This window comes from Ornithorhynchus anatinus, chromosome 7 (genome assembly GCF_004115215.2).
Source record: "Ornithorhynchus anatinus isolate Pmale09 chromosome 7, mOrnAna1.pri.v4, whole genome shotgun sequence".
Lineage (NCBI taxonomy): Eukaryota > Metazoa > Chordata > Mammalia > Monotremata > Ornithorhynchidae > Ornithorhynchus > Ornithorhynchus anatinus.
In genome coordinates, this window is record NC_041734.1 from 6,436,082 (window position 1) to 6,450,548 (window position 14,467).

A 14,467-nucleotide genomic window follows, 5' to 3' on the forward strand; every position below is an offset into this window, starting at 1 on the left:
ATCATGTAGACTAGCCCAGCTGCTCAAAAACAAAGGAATCCCTGGCTGATTCAGCTCTATTTTTCCTTGATTTCCTGCCTTCCTGTTGTTGGCTATTGTAGTTTCTTACTGCTCTTTCATGCTTAAGGCTCATGTAAAGGCATAAAAGTGCCTTTTTAAATATTCGATGCCATATATCATCAGCTTTCTCTCTTCTGATTTGGTGTTATCATTTACCTAGAAAAGGCATTCTCCCTTTTTAAAAGTGTGGCAAAACAGGCTTGTCATCCATAGACATAGAAGAATGTTCATTTCCAATCTTGTCTTATGCTGTCAAGTCATCGCCGACCCAAAGACCCATCTCTCCCAGAATGCTCCACCTCAATCTGCAATCATTCTGATAGTGGATCCATAGAGTTGCCAGTAGCACCTTCAAATACAAAATGGGGAAGATATGTGTATATGTACATAAAGTAAAACTGTACTAATTCATAGTAATGGAGAAAGAGAAATTCCAATCTGAATCAGGAATCTCTGAATTGAAAAAAGAAAATATTTATTGTGATTGCCAGCAGTTCTATGGAAATTTCCCTTTGAGTGAATGTGTCTGTTTCTGGTGAAGTTCAGATATAGCTTCCTGTTATGTGAACTAGTTTGTTATTTCCCTTTCAAATTTATATAGTGGAGCTGGAACTTCAAGCGCTCTCCCTCTTGCAGCCCCTTGTATCTCCTGTGGCATGCAGGTTAACTATGACTTTGTTCATCCTGATCAGATCAAAGCCCACATTCTTCAGATCAAAGTCTACTTGCCTTTGGCAGGATAGAGACTCCAGTGGGAGGAAAGGGGGCTGGGGAGTGTGGGTAAGAACTGGTCCAGAATGTTCACCAGTTCTGGAAGTGTGGCCTGAATTAATGAGCCACCTGGCAACTGTCATTCTGCCTTGGTACATGGTGTCACTAGATATTTTCTTAATTTGGATTTTATTTTGTGGGTTGGGGTAGATTTAAGAACTTGCAAATTAGCCTGTAAAGTTAGTTATCAGTCAATCAATGGCATTTATTGAGCGCTCATATGCAGAGAACTGTACTAAGCACATGGGAGAGTACAATATAACAAAGTTGTAGACACTACCCTGCCCACAGTGAGTTTACGGTCTAGAGGGGAAGACAAACATTAATATTAAAAAATTATGTATATTACTGTGGGACTGAAGATGGGGTGAATACCAAGTTGCCCAAAGGAATAGAAATATGATACAGTAGTTTATGTAAAATGTGCATGTAATCTTTATTCTTTAGGAACAGAAGAAAGAGATCCTGTAGAAGAGCCTGAGCCAGGTAAGACCTTTAAGGCTTTTTTCATTATTAAATAATTCGCTATTAGAGCATGAAAGGGAAAAAATTCTAAGTGTTCTTTGATATTCTATGAATATTTACTAAGAATACAATCTTTACAAGAACATAGGTGCGTGGCTTTAATATGATCTCAGATTCACTGGGAATAATGACAATTATATTTGTCAATTTACAGTTTCACATGACTATTATGATGTGGAAGAGACTGAGTATGAGCAGGTGAATCCAGGTTTGTGAAAATCAAGTTGTTTATATCTTGGGAGTGAATTTCAAATTTTTTGTATTTGAGGTAAGAAAGTGGAGTTTTCAGCGAGAGTCAGCGAGGCTAGAGACTCTACAGAACAAACTGGTGTGTATTTGGCACTAGTGAGAAATAGTTCATCTCAGCTTGCCAGAATTGTAGAAAACTATGCTGGTTATTCCATCTGAAAGAATTATGTGATTTATAAGCACAGTTGGGAAGAGTGGGTACAACTTGGCATGAAGAGCGTCATGGTCTGAAAAAATGTGATTACTAGGTAACACAGGCAACAAGACATGTAGCGGAATTTTTCATTGCCACTTTTTTGATTTTCAGGTTTAACAATGTAAGCCAGATATTTCAAAATCAGGCTAAGTGATGCATTCAGTTGTATAAAGAGAGAGTGATAAGTAAAATGCCATATGTTCTTTTCTTTTTAGAGTACAGTGAACCAGTTCCATTAGATGAAATTCTGGAACATGAAGCAGGTAAAGCAGATATTGGCTAGAATCAGAAGATAAATGATGAGAGCAGCAGTGCATCAGCGTAGCAGGAACTTTATGCATACACTGGAATACACACGGACAAGATTTCACTATCAGGAACATCTTTTGAAATGAAAGAAAGCTATATTAATGGAAAATGGAAATGGTTTAATGGTCAGTTGTAATTGGCTTTACTTCAAACCAAAATACCAGTGAGGTATGGATATTTTCAGGATGGTCCTAGGCAGCAATAAAAATCAGCCTATGTCCAGACCCTACAGATTATGAGGCAATGGGGATAAAATGAATCTAATGTACTCTGCCTCTCTCCAGCTCTGGATAGGTGCCTGTGTGCCCATAGTCTCTCAGTGTGAACACATGTATCAGGAGTTCAAGGCAACTAATGTGCAGATGGAATAAAGTTGATAAATATGGACAGAGCTGATGCTTATCTTGTGACTTGAATGCACGTTTTGTGGAGTGAATGATTTTTGGAGAGACAAATAGGAAAGCTGTGCTACTATTTATAGCTGAAAAATTGGAGAAAGGAATTCATCAGCAGTTTGGCCCGCTTAACCGCTTACTTTCTCTTACCATGGCACAAGTGGTCAGTCAATCAGTGGTATTTATTGAGGACTTGCTGTGTGCTGAACACTGTACCAGTTGCTTGGGACATTACAGTGCAGTAGTGTTGGTAGACGCAATCCCTACTCACAAGGAGCCTACAGTCTAGAGAGGAAGACAGTCATTGAAATAATTTACAGATAGCGGAAATGGCATTGCAGAGAGAGGACTTGGCAGTGTATAAAGGTATATTTACAAGTGTGGGGCTGAGGGTGAAGTGAATATCGAGTGCTTAAATGGAACAGATCCAAGTGCATAGGTGACGCAGAAGCGACTAGGGGAAATGAGAACTTAATCGTGGAAGGCCTTCCCCCCTGGGTGAAAGAAATGACCCTTTTGGGTCGGTGAAATCTGATTATCCAAATTCCTATTATTTGATATGGAGCTAGCTCAGGTCATAACATCAGAGGAACAGGAAGACCAGGAAAAAGTGACAAAAATGGTTAAAGTGACAAGAAAATAAGTCTTCAATGGGAATATTAAAGAAATTGCATATTTTTAGCCCAAAGAAAATGAAAGGCACTTGATACTTATTTTTAAGTATAGGAGGATTTTTGCCATTTTCAACCTTAGTTAGATATTCTCTGAGTCCACTAAGATTCAAACAAGCGGGCTGAAATGAAAGGGAAAGACATTTCCCGTCGCCCCAAGGAACAACTGGTCTGGCAGGGTGATAAAATACTGGAAGCGGCTTCGTAGTGAGATTCGTACTGTCCATCTCTGGAGATCTTAAGAAAAGAATAGACAACCATACACCTTAAAGCTTTAGTCATTCCCCATTCAGAGTTAGGGATCTGGACCAGATAGAAGGTCCCTCAAGGTCCCTTTCAACTCTGGTTTCATAACTTAGACTGGAGCTTATTATTTTCTTTTAATGTTTGTTATGCTATTTCTTTTTACAGAAGATAGAACATATCAAGACTATGACAGACAAGGTAGGAAAGCATTGAATTAATTGAATCATCCTGTAGTTTTTAATCACATCTAATTCTATTTGGTGCCCTCAATTCCTCTGGCTTCTGGCATATCCCCTTGTTTGTTTTATGCTTTTTCAGGAACTTGGTAATAATAATAATAATAATGTTGCAGAGCACTGTTCTAAGCGCTGGGGTAGACACAGGGAAATCAGGTTGCCCCACGTGGGGCTCACAGTCTTAATCCCCATTTTACAGATGAGGTCACTGAGGCACAGAGAAGTGAAGTGACTTGCCCACAGTCACACAGCTAACAAGTGGCAGAGCTGGGAGTCGAACCCATGACCTCTGACTCCAAAGCCCGTGCTCTTTCCACTGAGCCACGCTGCTTCTCACTTGGTGTTAGACTGCTAGCCCCTCTGTCAGATTTCAAGCTTCTAGAATTTATCTTTTACCTCAGTTAATAGATTTACTGAGTACTAGTTCTGGGCAGAGCTCTGTACTAAGCACTTGGTAGAATGCAATAGACATTCCTAACCCAAAGGAATTTACAATCCAGCAGTGGACACAGATACTGAAATAAATTATAAGTATAGAGAAGGAATAGAGTATAAAACTGTGGGGCCAGGTGACTACCTGAGTGCATAGAGGAAATGGAAGTGCTAAGAAGTCAATAGGTGGGGAAATGGGGAGAGATGAGAGATTACCAAGTAAAATCTCCCTGAGGAGATGAGGTTTCAGAAGGGCCTTGAAGGTAATAGAGCACTGGTTTCCTGGATGTGGAATAGGAGGGGGACCAGGCAGAAGAGAGGGTGTGAAAACAATGAAAACTGAGGCACAGTGAGTTGGTTGCTTGAGAGTAGGTGGAGAAGGTGAGGTGGGATGTAGTAGGAGAGGAGAGAGAATAAGCAGAACTCAATGTGATTTTATTCAAAATGCAAACTATTTTTGTGCTTGTAGAATCAGAACATGAAGAATCAACTCAGACAGAAGATAGAGGTAAAGAATCAGTTGAACTATAAATATGAAGAGGGCCGTTTCTGAAATAAAACTATAGACTCATTTTCAAAAAAGCAACCAATACAATTAGACCTAATTGTGTTTGAAGCAATTTTCTTCATTGTAGGCTGAATATGGAGCCGTTCATTTCTTGTTTTCAAGACTGCTGATAATTCAGGCATCCATCAGATAAACTCATCTTACTACTGACAGGCTTTTTTTTTTAGTGGTATTAGCACTGAGGCGGATACAAGATAATCAGGTTGGACACAGTCCTTGTCCCACATGGGGCTCTCCATCTTAATCTTCATTTTGCAGATGTGTTAACTGAGGCATAGAGAAGGACTTGCCCAAGGTCACACAACAGACAAGTGGCAGAGCAAGATTAGAACTCATGTCCTTCTGACTCCCAGGGTCATGCTCTATCCACTAGGCCGTGCTGCTTGTTAATTAGGAAACAAGGAGAAGGCTTCAGAGACAAAAGAAAAAGGTGGGCATATATGACAGACCGTAGATAAATGGACAAAGTTGGCCTGGTCAGATTGCCCAGAAGTGTGGAACATAGAGAAGCTGCATGTCTTTCTCTGGAGACTGACTGCCTTAGGTGAGCAGTCAAGTGGATCTCTAAGGGTCTGAATTAATTGCATTAAAAGATTTTCAGTTTTATAGTGAAGCTACAGATATGATAAGTGAAATGTTTTTCTTTATCCCCCAGCCTATGAAACACTAGAAACAGAGGAAGCAGAAGAAATTACAGGTAAATTGTATTCTGCACATTAGCTCTCACCGCACAGGGCGAGGTGTATATTATTAGTTCTAAAATTGGCCAAACCTCATTGGAAAGTGAACTTGGCAGGAAGTAAGCCAATGACTTAAAATAATTTTATAAGCATACTTCATAAATACTACTGACTGATTATTTTTTTGCCTGAATGGGCTTATCTGGTAATATCTATGTGCATCTCTCATCATTCTGGCTTCATGTGCTTAGAACAAGCATAAACATAGAATGTTCAAGATGGTTAGCATGGGGGAGAAATTCAAGAGCAAAGACTGGAAGGAAATTTAAGGATGGTTAGATTGTGCCTCTAATCTTTAAGATGTGTGTCAGGGAAGGCCACCATCACCTAATATCTCAAAGCAATGGATGCCACTGTTGGAGAAAATAGTAACCTCGGGAGATCTTTGTTCTCATCTAATAATGGCATCATCTGTGGTCTTACATGCTGTCATTAAAATGATGTGCACTTGTTGATCTCTGAGATGGCCTTGGAGCAGCTCTGGGGACCGAGAGCAGGCCAGAAACCATAGGGACAAAAGGCTACCAAAAACAAAAAAGAAGGTAGTCCAAATAGGTAGGTAGGCAAGAGAGGAAAGGGATATCCTGGGTTGTCCCCAAAGTTTTTTCCAATTTCAGTTAGCATTCCTGAACCCTTTGAGGGTAGTTTCAGTACATTCCATGGTGCTTACTCCTCCAAGGCAAAATGTGGAATCCTTGTGTTATTTTGATATCAGTCCAAATTACATTGATGAATGTAAGCTTCATCAAATCACAAGCTAGTGGGGCGACTTATTTCTCGGGCCTGTGTTTCTCCCCCTGCAAAAGGGGAGAAATAAAATTGTGAATTGGTCACCTGGGACAATCCATAAATCCAGCATAGCTCCAGTCCCATCCTAATGAAAACATGATGGGTTTCTCCACAGTCATCAGCAGCAGCCTGCGTGGGTTCTGCCAATCAGACAGGCTCTCCCACCCTCCAAGGTCTGAGGAACAGAGCTGTTGTACCAATACCAGAAAGTGTAGTTGTTATAGTTGTAATAATAGTAATAATAATAATAATGATGCATGTGTAACTCCTTGGTAGTGTGCCCTGTTTGTTGTGCACTGAAGAGTTCAGAAAATTTCAAGTTCTGTTAGGAGTTTGCCATCTGAAGATTTAAAGGGGCTCAGGAAAATAAGACCCCACTAAGAGCAACATTCCGTGAGTGTGACTTTGTAAACTTGGTTCATTTAATTAAGAGTAAAGTTTTTTATTGAGCGTTTACTATGTTCAATTACTGTCCTAAGTGCTTGGGAGAGTACAATACAATGATCCCTACCTACAGATATCTTCTGGATTAGAGGAGTTTATTGAGTAGAATCAAGATTTTTAGGCTACATTTTTATTATGTGGCTTTGGATTCAACATGTCTTTCCACCAATATGTGTGTATATATATATATATATATATATGATCCACTCATATTTACCTGAGTGCTTAACACATATAAAGCACTTAGTAAATGCTGTACACTTCTCCTTTAAAATGGGGGTTCCATTTTGTAAGAATCCCATGTAATATATAGAGTTTACATTTTGTTTGCCCCCGAGCACAACTCTTCCTTCTAATCTCACTGGGAGGTGAAACTAGATGAATGTACATTGTTAGAAGTGTTCCTTAATTTTGCTGTTGCTGCACTCTAGCAAGAACTGAGTCTAGCAATCGGTCAAGAATTTTTTTTGAGCTCCAGCTGTGTTCACAGCACTCTACTAAGTACAAGAGAATTAGTAGATATGATCCCTCCCATCAAGGAGTTTATAGTCTATAGTGGAGACCACTACTTTGCCCTAGTTTAATAAAAACCTTTTTGAGATCTGTTAGATATTAGCTTAATAATGAAGATGAATATTTTGTCCTGGAAAGGGTTTTAAGTCAGGAAAGGTTATTGCAGTGTCCACTATCAATTATTTATATTATTAGCAAAATTCCAGTTCTGAGAGAATTTTAGAAGGAAAAATTTTCGTTGACTTAAATGTCTGTTTCCTTTTAGGTATTCCTTTAGAAGCAGAAGCATTAAGGACTGTTTCTGTGGGTAAGTTCATTTTTAGGGGATTTTTTTCCATGTAAAATATTTAGAGCTTTTAGGGTTGCCTATCACTCTATCAACTCTGGATATATGAAATTGTGTTGAAGAACAACAACATTAGTCAGTTTTAAAATCCATATTTTTCTATAAGATCCATTTCCTTAACAAACTGTGTGTGACCCAATAAGTGGGCCATAAAGGTGGTTATTAAAAGCAACGTACTAGAGGTTTTCCCTTTCTCTTTTGCCAGGTAACTTAGCAATGTAAGCCAATCACCAGGGGGTGGGGGGAAATGAGCTTAGTGAGATGATTTTATCCAGATTCCCTTAAAATGCAGAACGATAGTTGGAAAAAGTACCAGCCTGGCACTGAGACAGTGCAGTGCAGTAACCTTATCCCAATAGGCCATACTCCTTAACAAAGTCCCCCCACGGGATTCATTGGGTTTCCCGTTTCCTTGGGAGCCTACTCCAATCCCTTGATAGGAAACGTGTCTACCAACTCTGTTATATTGTACTCTCCGAAGCATTTAGTACAGTGCTCTGCACACAAGAAGTACTCAGTAAATTCCACTGATTGATTGACGTTGTGCTGTCGTTGATTCCTTTGAGATTCCCTGGCCTTTAATGTAGCCTGTCAGTCTGAAAGGCATTAGAGGTCCTCCCCATCACTAGGGTTTACTCTTTTTAGTACTAATGATCCTTGGGATGCCCACTTTTTGCCAGAGACAAACATTTTTCTTGTCTCCCAAGTTTTCTTTCAACTTGGATGTTGAATGCTTGATTTTTCCCAGGAGTCAGTGCCCTTAAATGCCCTTTAATAACACACCTTCAGGATCATTTGGGGGACAAATGCTCCAGCTGTTCACAACACTGTACTGAGTACAAGAGAATTAATAGACATGATCCCTCCCATCAAGGAGTTTACAGTCTATAGCAGGAGACCACTAGTCTGCCCTAGTTTAATAAAACCTTTTTGAGATTTGTTAGATATTAGCTTAAGAATGAAGATGCATAATTTGTCACCCAAATGATCCTGAAGGTGTGTTATTCCCATTTTTACAGGGAAATGAACTAGTTTCCTGGCACTAGAACTTAACTCTACTGGTGAAGTTAAACCTCCCAATATTAAATCACTTAGTCCACTTCCTAAAGGCTATTACACACTGCCATTGTCTTTTTGGAAATATAAACTCCCGTCTAGTAGGCAAGCCCAAATGTCCATTTCTGTAAGTTTATTAAACGGTAGCCAAAAAGGTATGACAAGTGAATTTTATTTTTTCATTTTAGAAGATGATGTAGTCCCTTTAAAAGAACATCAGGAAGAACCGTCAGGTATGATAAATGCAATTTGTTTCTATGCCACTTATTTCATCTTGAATTATAATTATGTAGTCCTGGGGGAATAAGTTCAGGAACAACAAATGGAATTTCAGTACAGGTTCCTGAAATTAAAAATCTGAATTCCAGTTAATTGATTGCAACAAATGGAAATCAGCCTTTGCTGCCGCCATTTAGAAAGCAACATATTAATTCCACAAAATAATTAAGTATCATCGGATGATTCTGTCAGTCAGGTGAATTCACAAAGACACAAGGTTTTGACTTCATGAAGGATTATGGAGGGAGCAGAGGTAAAGTGGTCTTATAAATCATTGCTTATTGGAAACTGATTTATAAAAGGAGAAGGCATTAAATGTTGAGTCCTTTTCCCATTAATATAGGACTTGGTGTAACATGTAGGCTGCACTGTAATTGGTCCCCCTGTACATTTCTTTCCACCAGGAGCCTTATAATTCACATTTCCCTCTGTCGACTCATCAGGCTCATTGTCGCCTTTTTACTGTACTTATAAAACGGGTTTGAAGCTAATCTTTTTTCATGTAAGTGAAATAAAAAAGTTACATGACTAAGAAAGCCCCGTTTTTCATTTAATGAGCCCTAATTTCAACAGGCGGAAAATAAGGTATTTGATTCTGCCGAGGCAGCGGGTGGGGTGGAGAATAAGGATGGCACCTGGTTATGCAGTGTGGGTGGGATGGGCATCAGATGCTACCCCGAAGAGGCTCATCTTTGGCCCATTCTTGATGTGTGCCTAACCTTTCCAGTTTTCCAGGCAGCCTTTCTTTGACACGCAGTACCCCAGAAATAATAGTCTGCATTTTCAGTCCCAGGGGTTGACGAAGTGGCTGCACGCTCTCATGCTAACAATCAATCAGAGGTATTTATTGAGCACTTACATGCCGGGCACTCTACTAATCACTTGGGAAAGGACAGTATAATAGAGTTGGTGCTTTCTCTGCCCACAAGGAACTCAGTCTATCAGGGGAGACAGACATGAAATAAATTATGGATAGGTGAAATAGAGTATAAGGATATTTACATAAATCTTGAGGGGCCAGGTGAATATCCAAGTGCTTAAGGGGTATGCAGTCAAGTGCAGAGTTGTTACAGAGAGATCAGTGGGTAAGGGAAATGAGGGCTTGGTCAGGGAAGACCTTGGAGGACGAGTGATAATCTTTATTTGGAGGGGATGTGATGTTTGAAAGCAGATACTTATTGACTGCATACTCTGAGCAGAGCACTGTACTGAGCACTTGGAGCTATGTAGTATGGTCCCTGTCCTCAAGGAGCATAATTGGGGAGATAAACACATAATAAATGTCAAATAGGAGGAAGCACTTACCAGTGTATGGAAAAATGCAAGGGAGATTGTACCAAGTCCCAAAGTTGGGCTGAGATGATAGTTGAGCGGATGTAACCTGGGGAGAAGAGATATGCATAACAGTAATAATAGTATAATTATGGCATCTATTAAGCTTGTGCTTTTAATCAGGAAACATTCCCTGGAGGAGGTAGGATTTCAGAATCAACCAAGCAGTGGTATTTGTTGACCTCTTATTCTGTGCAGAGCACTGGACGAAGCAATGGGGACATGCAGTTCAGAGTTGATAGACATGTTCCCTGCCCACAGTAAATATAGTGGGGAGACAGACATTAATATAAAATATTAATATTTGGGATATGGACATAAGTGCTGTGGGGCTTAGGGTGGGGTGAATATCCAAGTGAGTAGATGACCCAGAAAGGAGAAGGAATGGGAGAATGGAAGTAGGGTGTGGTCTTGAGATATGGTGAAAACCACCTGTAGCAACTACATTCCCCTCCTTCCTCTCTTTGATGACACCCGACTACCAGCCTGGCCCTCCTCACCACGCTGGTTTCTTCTATTAGTCTGCCATGGTTTGGATACTGCAGGCCTGGTTTTCATACATCTTATTTATGAGATGCTGAAAAGAGACACTGTGTCTAGATAAAATCTGGCAGAAGGGAGTAATTGATTTTCACTGATTTAGCAGTGGCTTTGCTTTCCCTCATTTAATATTAGGAGCTTCTGCTTTGGCAACCATTCTGCCATATGAAATAATCTCATGTATTACAACCAATACTTCTTGTTTCAGACTTAAATCAGTCACAGTTATAGAGCACCTATTTTGTGCAGAGACTGTACCAAATGCTTGGAAGAGGACAGTAGACTGTAACCTAATGGAGGAGATAGACACTTAATTTAAAGCACATGTAGGAAGAAATAATAGAATATATAAGATATTTTCATAAGTGGTATGTGGTTATGAGGGCCTAATTGGCACAGAGTGGCTGAACTGGCAGTTGGGGGGCATAAAGTGGGAGAAAATAGAGATCAATCTGGGGCAGCCTCCTGGAGGAGATGGGACTTTAGAAGGGCTTTCAAAATGGGGAGAGCTATGGTCTGTTGCATATGAATTGAGAGGGAATATCAGGCATAGGGAGGATGTGAGCAAGAGGTTTGGGTGGGGAGAGTTAAGAACGAGGCACAACGAGTAGGTTAACTTGAGATTAGAGTCTGAGCCAAGTGGTAGGGGGTGAAAAGATTGGATAAGTAGGATGGAAGTACTTGTACTGTATTGGCATTATGGACTGAAATGATAGCTATCATTAAGTTTTCACCTAGAAGAGATCCATGTGATGGTTGAGACTCTTGGCACATACTTGTATGGACCCATGGAGAAGCAGCGTGGCTCAGTGGAAAGAGCCCGGGCTTTGGAGTCAGAGGTCATGAGTTCGAATCCCAGTTCTGCCACTTGTCAGCTGTGTGACTGTGGGCAAGTCACTTCACTTCTCTGTGCCTCAGTTACCCCATCTGTAAAATGAGGATTAAGACTGTGAGCCCCACGTGGGACAACCTGATGACCCTGTGTCTACCCCAGCGCTTAGAACAGTGCTCTGCACATAGTAAGCGCTTAACAAATACCAACATTATTAAAAGGCAGAACACATATGCATCACTAGTTTTCAAGGTATAGCTCCCCAATTTTCCATTCCCCTGGTCAGGGCGCTCTTACTGTGAGGTCTTTGTACCTGCTGTTTTTCGCAGTTGTGTTTGATCTAGCTATTTTTCCCATGTATGGCAGGAGAAAGTAGGATGTGTGCTTGCACTAACCGGATTCCTTTGTGTCCCCAGCTTCTGCTCAGTAAGTCCCTATCCTTCCCAGGCTCCCTCCCTCCCCTCTCCTCATGTCCAGATCGCCCAACCTGTTGGCCAGCCTTGCCGGTCCAGGACCCTAGCTTTCCAGTAGTGCAGTTCCCCCTCTCCCAATCCCCCTGGGAGGAGCTCCCCATAGTCGGGGCCCGGCCACAGGAACAGCTGCCGGAGCTACTTCCTCCCCAGCCTCGTAGGTGAGTCCCTCCAACGGCCCCGGCTGACCTCGGCTCCCCCTGACACCAGGGCAGGTTCTGCTGTTGGGCGGCCAGTGGCAAAAACCCCAGGTGCCCCTCAGCCAAGAGACTGGCTCAGTTCCCCAACCCAAGAGCATTTCTTTATCGATTTGTGTGGGGACTTTGATGATGAAAGTTGTCCCGACATGTCAAGGAGAGATTAATGACTTGTTCTGTTCTAACATCCTACCTTCTCCAAGGATAGTGAAGATTTTTTCCAAAGAGGGCCAGGATTATTAACAAGGCATTACATCGGGGACCTTGCAAATAAATTATCACTCAAAATTTGCAGTCCTTTCCCCGACCTCGGTCATCAGAAAATTGCTGAGTTGAGTATTCTGTTTTTGTGTGACTTGAACTCTTTAATTTTTTAGCTTTAATAATATCTTAAGGGAGAAAAAATAATTTTGTTCAAGCCAGAATAAAAGTGCATACATTTTGGAGGAACATGAAACTCTAGGGTGTCTGATAAATTCAAGATTAACTTCATATCTCATGCCTCAAGAATGGCTCACAGAGGCTTCTAGTTATCATGTTGAATTTTTTTAGAGGATACTGCGTTAGTAGTCTTGAGAGCCTTTGCTTCTTCACTGTTGTCTTGAACCACCAAGTGACTGGGGATTGCCAGATGGCCAGAGCTGTCTCCCGAGCCCGCCAGTTGGTCAGATTGAAGGTTTGCAGCAGGGAGCTCCCATTCCTGAGGTTGTCTAATGTTTCTGCTCATATCTACTGCTGAAGTGCAAAGTTTAGAGGTGCAGCGAAGAATCATTTAAACTCGCACCAGAATTTTTTTGCATTCTCACTTGAGCTACACTGAAGCGCTAAATAGAATGAACCACACTTCCTAGGGTTTGAGACCACAGAGATGGCAAAGCAGTCAGCGTTTGTGCTCAGAGGCTGTGTTTTTACCATATTCCAGAAAAAGGCTAGGGCACTCTGAGGAAGGGAATGAAAAAGGCCCAGAGTTTGGGCTGACCAGGAGCTTCTTCTCCAGTTGTAACACTGTTCTCTTTCTCCCCTTCCTCCTCCCCACCCCTTTTTTATCTTCCTTCTCCCCCTCCCCCTCCTGTTTCTTATCATCCAGCAAATTAGTGATAGGAAAAGGAAGCCTTCCACCATGTCAGACCAGGCTGGCCAATTTGCTCCCGCGTTGTGGATGGAAAATTAGAGAAGCAGCGTGGCTCAGTGGAAATAGCACGGGCTTGGGAGTCAGAGGTCATGGGTTCGAATCCCAGATCTGCCACTTGTCAGCTGTGTGACTGTGGGCAAGTCACTTAACTTCTCTGTGCCTCAGTTACCTCATCTGTAAAATGGGGATTAAGACTGTGAGCCTCTACGAGGGACAACCTGATTACCCTGTATCTACCCCAATGCTTAGAACAGTGCTCTGCTCTGCACATAGTAAGCACTTAACAAATACCAACATTATTATTATTATTATTAAAAGCAGCATTGCGTGAGCATCTCTCATTCCATTGAGTCCTCCCCGGGGCAGGAGACTTGGGGGCTGATCCTCCTGACCCTAACCCTTGTCTCAGTTTTTCAACAGATCCACCTCCTTGTCAAGAACAGAGCCCATAAGAGATTTGTGTGTTAGTACAATTTTGAAACTGAGTTCAGAATCCTTGCAGTGTCTCCTTAGGGGTTCTTGACACCTGGCCAACCATTTTGTAGGCAAAGCATGATTCAAGGCCAAAGCAAAAAAGATAAAATTGAATAACAGCCCCAAGTTGGCACTCTTCAATTAAGCTGTCACAGGGAAGTCCCAGGATAAGAACGTGGCCACTGTGTCAAAGATGGCTCAGGAGAGCAGGAAGAGGGTATCTTGTTGAGTCAGCCTGATATAGAAGAGAAAAGATAGATGACTTGGTTCTCCCGACACAGCTCCAGGGACACATTTCCAGGCATCCCCCTGGAGCTGCAGAGCTTGGCCACTCCGGCAGCGGTGATGATCTGTGCTCCACCGTGCTCTGGGGAAGAATGTAGGAAATCGTCACTCTCCAAGATGCTTAAAGACCAATGGTAGGGTATAAGAGAAGGTCAGAAATCTGGCTAGATTCAGAGAGAATTGGGAAAAATCCACAGAGGAGGGATAGATTTGGGGAAGGGAAAATGGAAGCAGGGAAAGACCTAGAAAGGTTTATAATGGCGGTATTTGTTAAGCACTTCTTTCGTGTCAAGCACCATTCTAAGCGCTGGGGTAGATACAAATTAATCAGGGCGGACACAGTCCCTGTTTCACATGGGGCTCTCAGTCTAGGATTTAGA

General features: G+C 41.6%; 1 protein-coding gene across 5 annotated transcripts in view; it reads left to right on the forward strand.

Moving 5' to 3' along the window:
* ASPH (aspartate beta-hydroxylase) overlaps positions 1-14,467 on the forward strand; it is a 128,547-nt gene that overhangs the window by 62,269 nt on the left and 51,811 nt on the right. For all 5 annotated transcript variants that reach the window (XM_029069886.1, XM_029069883.1, XM_029069887.2 and 2 more), the window contains 8 exons: positions 1,279-1,317; positions 1,511-1,564; positions 2,017-2,064; positions 3,588-3,620; positions 4,560-4,598; positions 5,314-5,355; positions 7,410-7,451; positions 8,735-8,779. In XM_029069886.1, the coding sequence (XP_028925719.1) occupies positions 1,279-1,317; positions 1,511-1,564; positions 2,017-2,064; positions 3,588-3,620; positions 4,560-4,598; positions 5,314-5,355; positions 7,410-7,451; positions 8,735-8,779 (342 nt within the window). The remainder of the gene's footprint in view (positions 1-1,278; positions 1,318-1,510; positions 1,565-2,016; positions 2,065-3,587; positions 3,621-4,559; positions 4,599-5,313; positions 5,356-7,409; positions 7,452-8,734; positions 8,780-14,467) is intronic.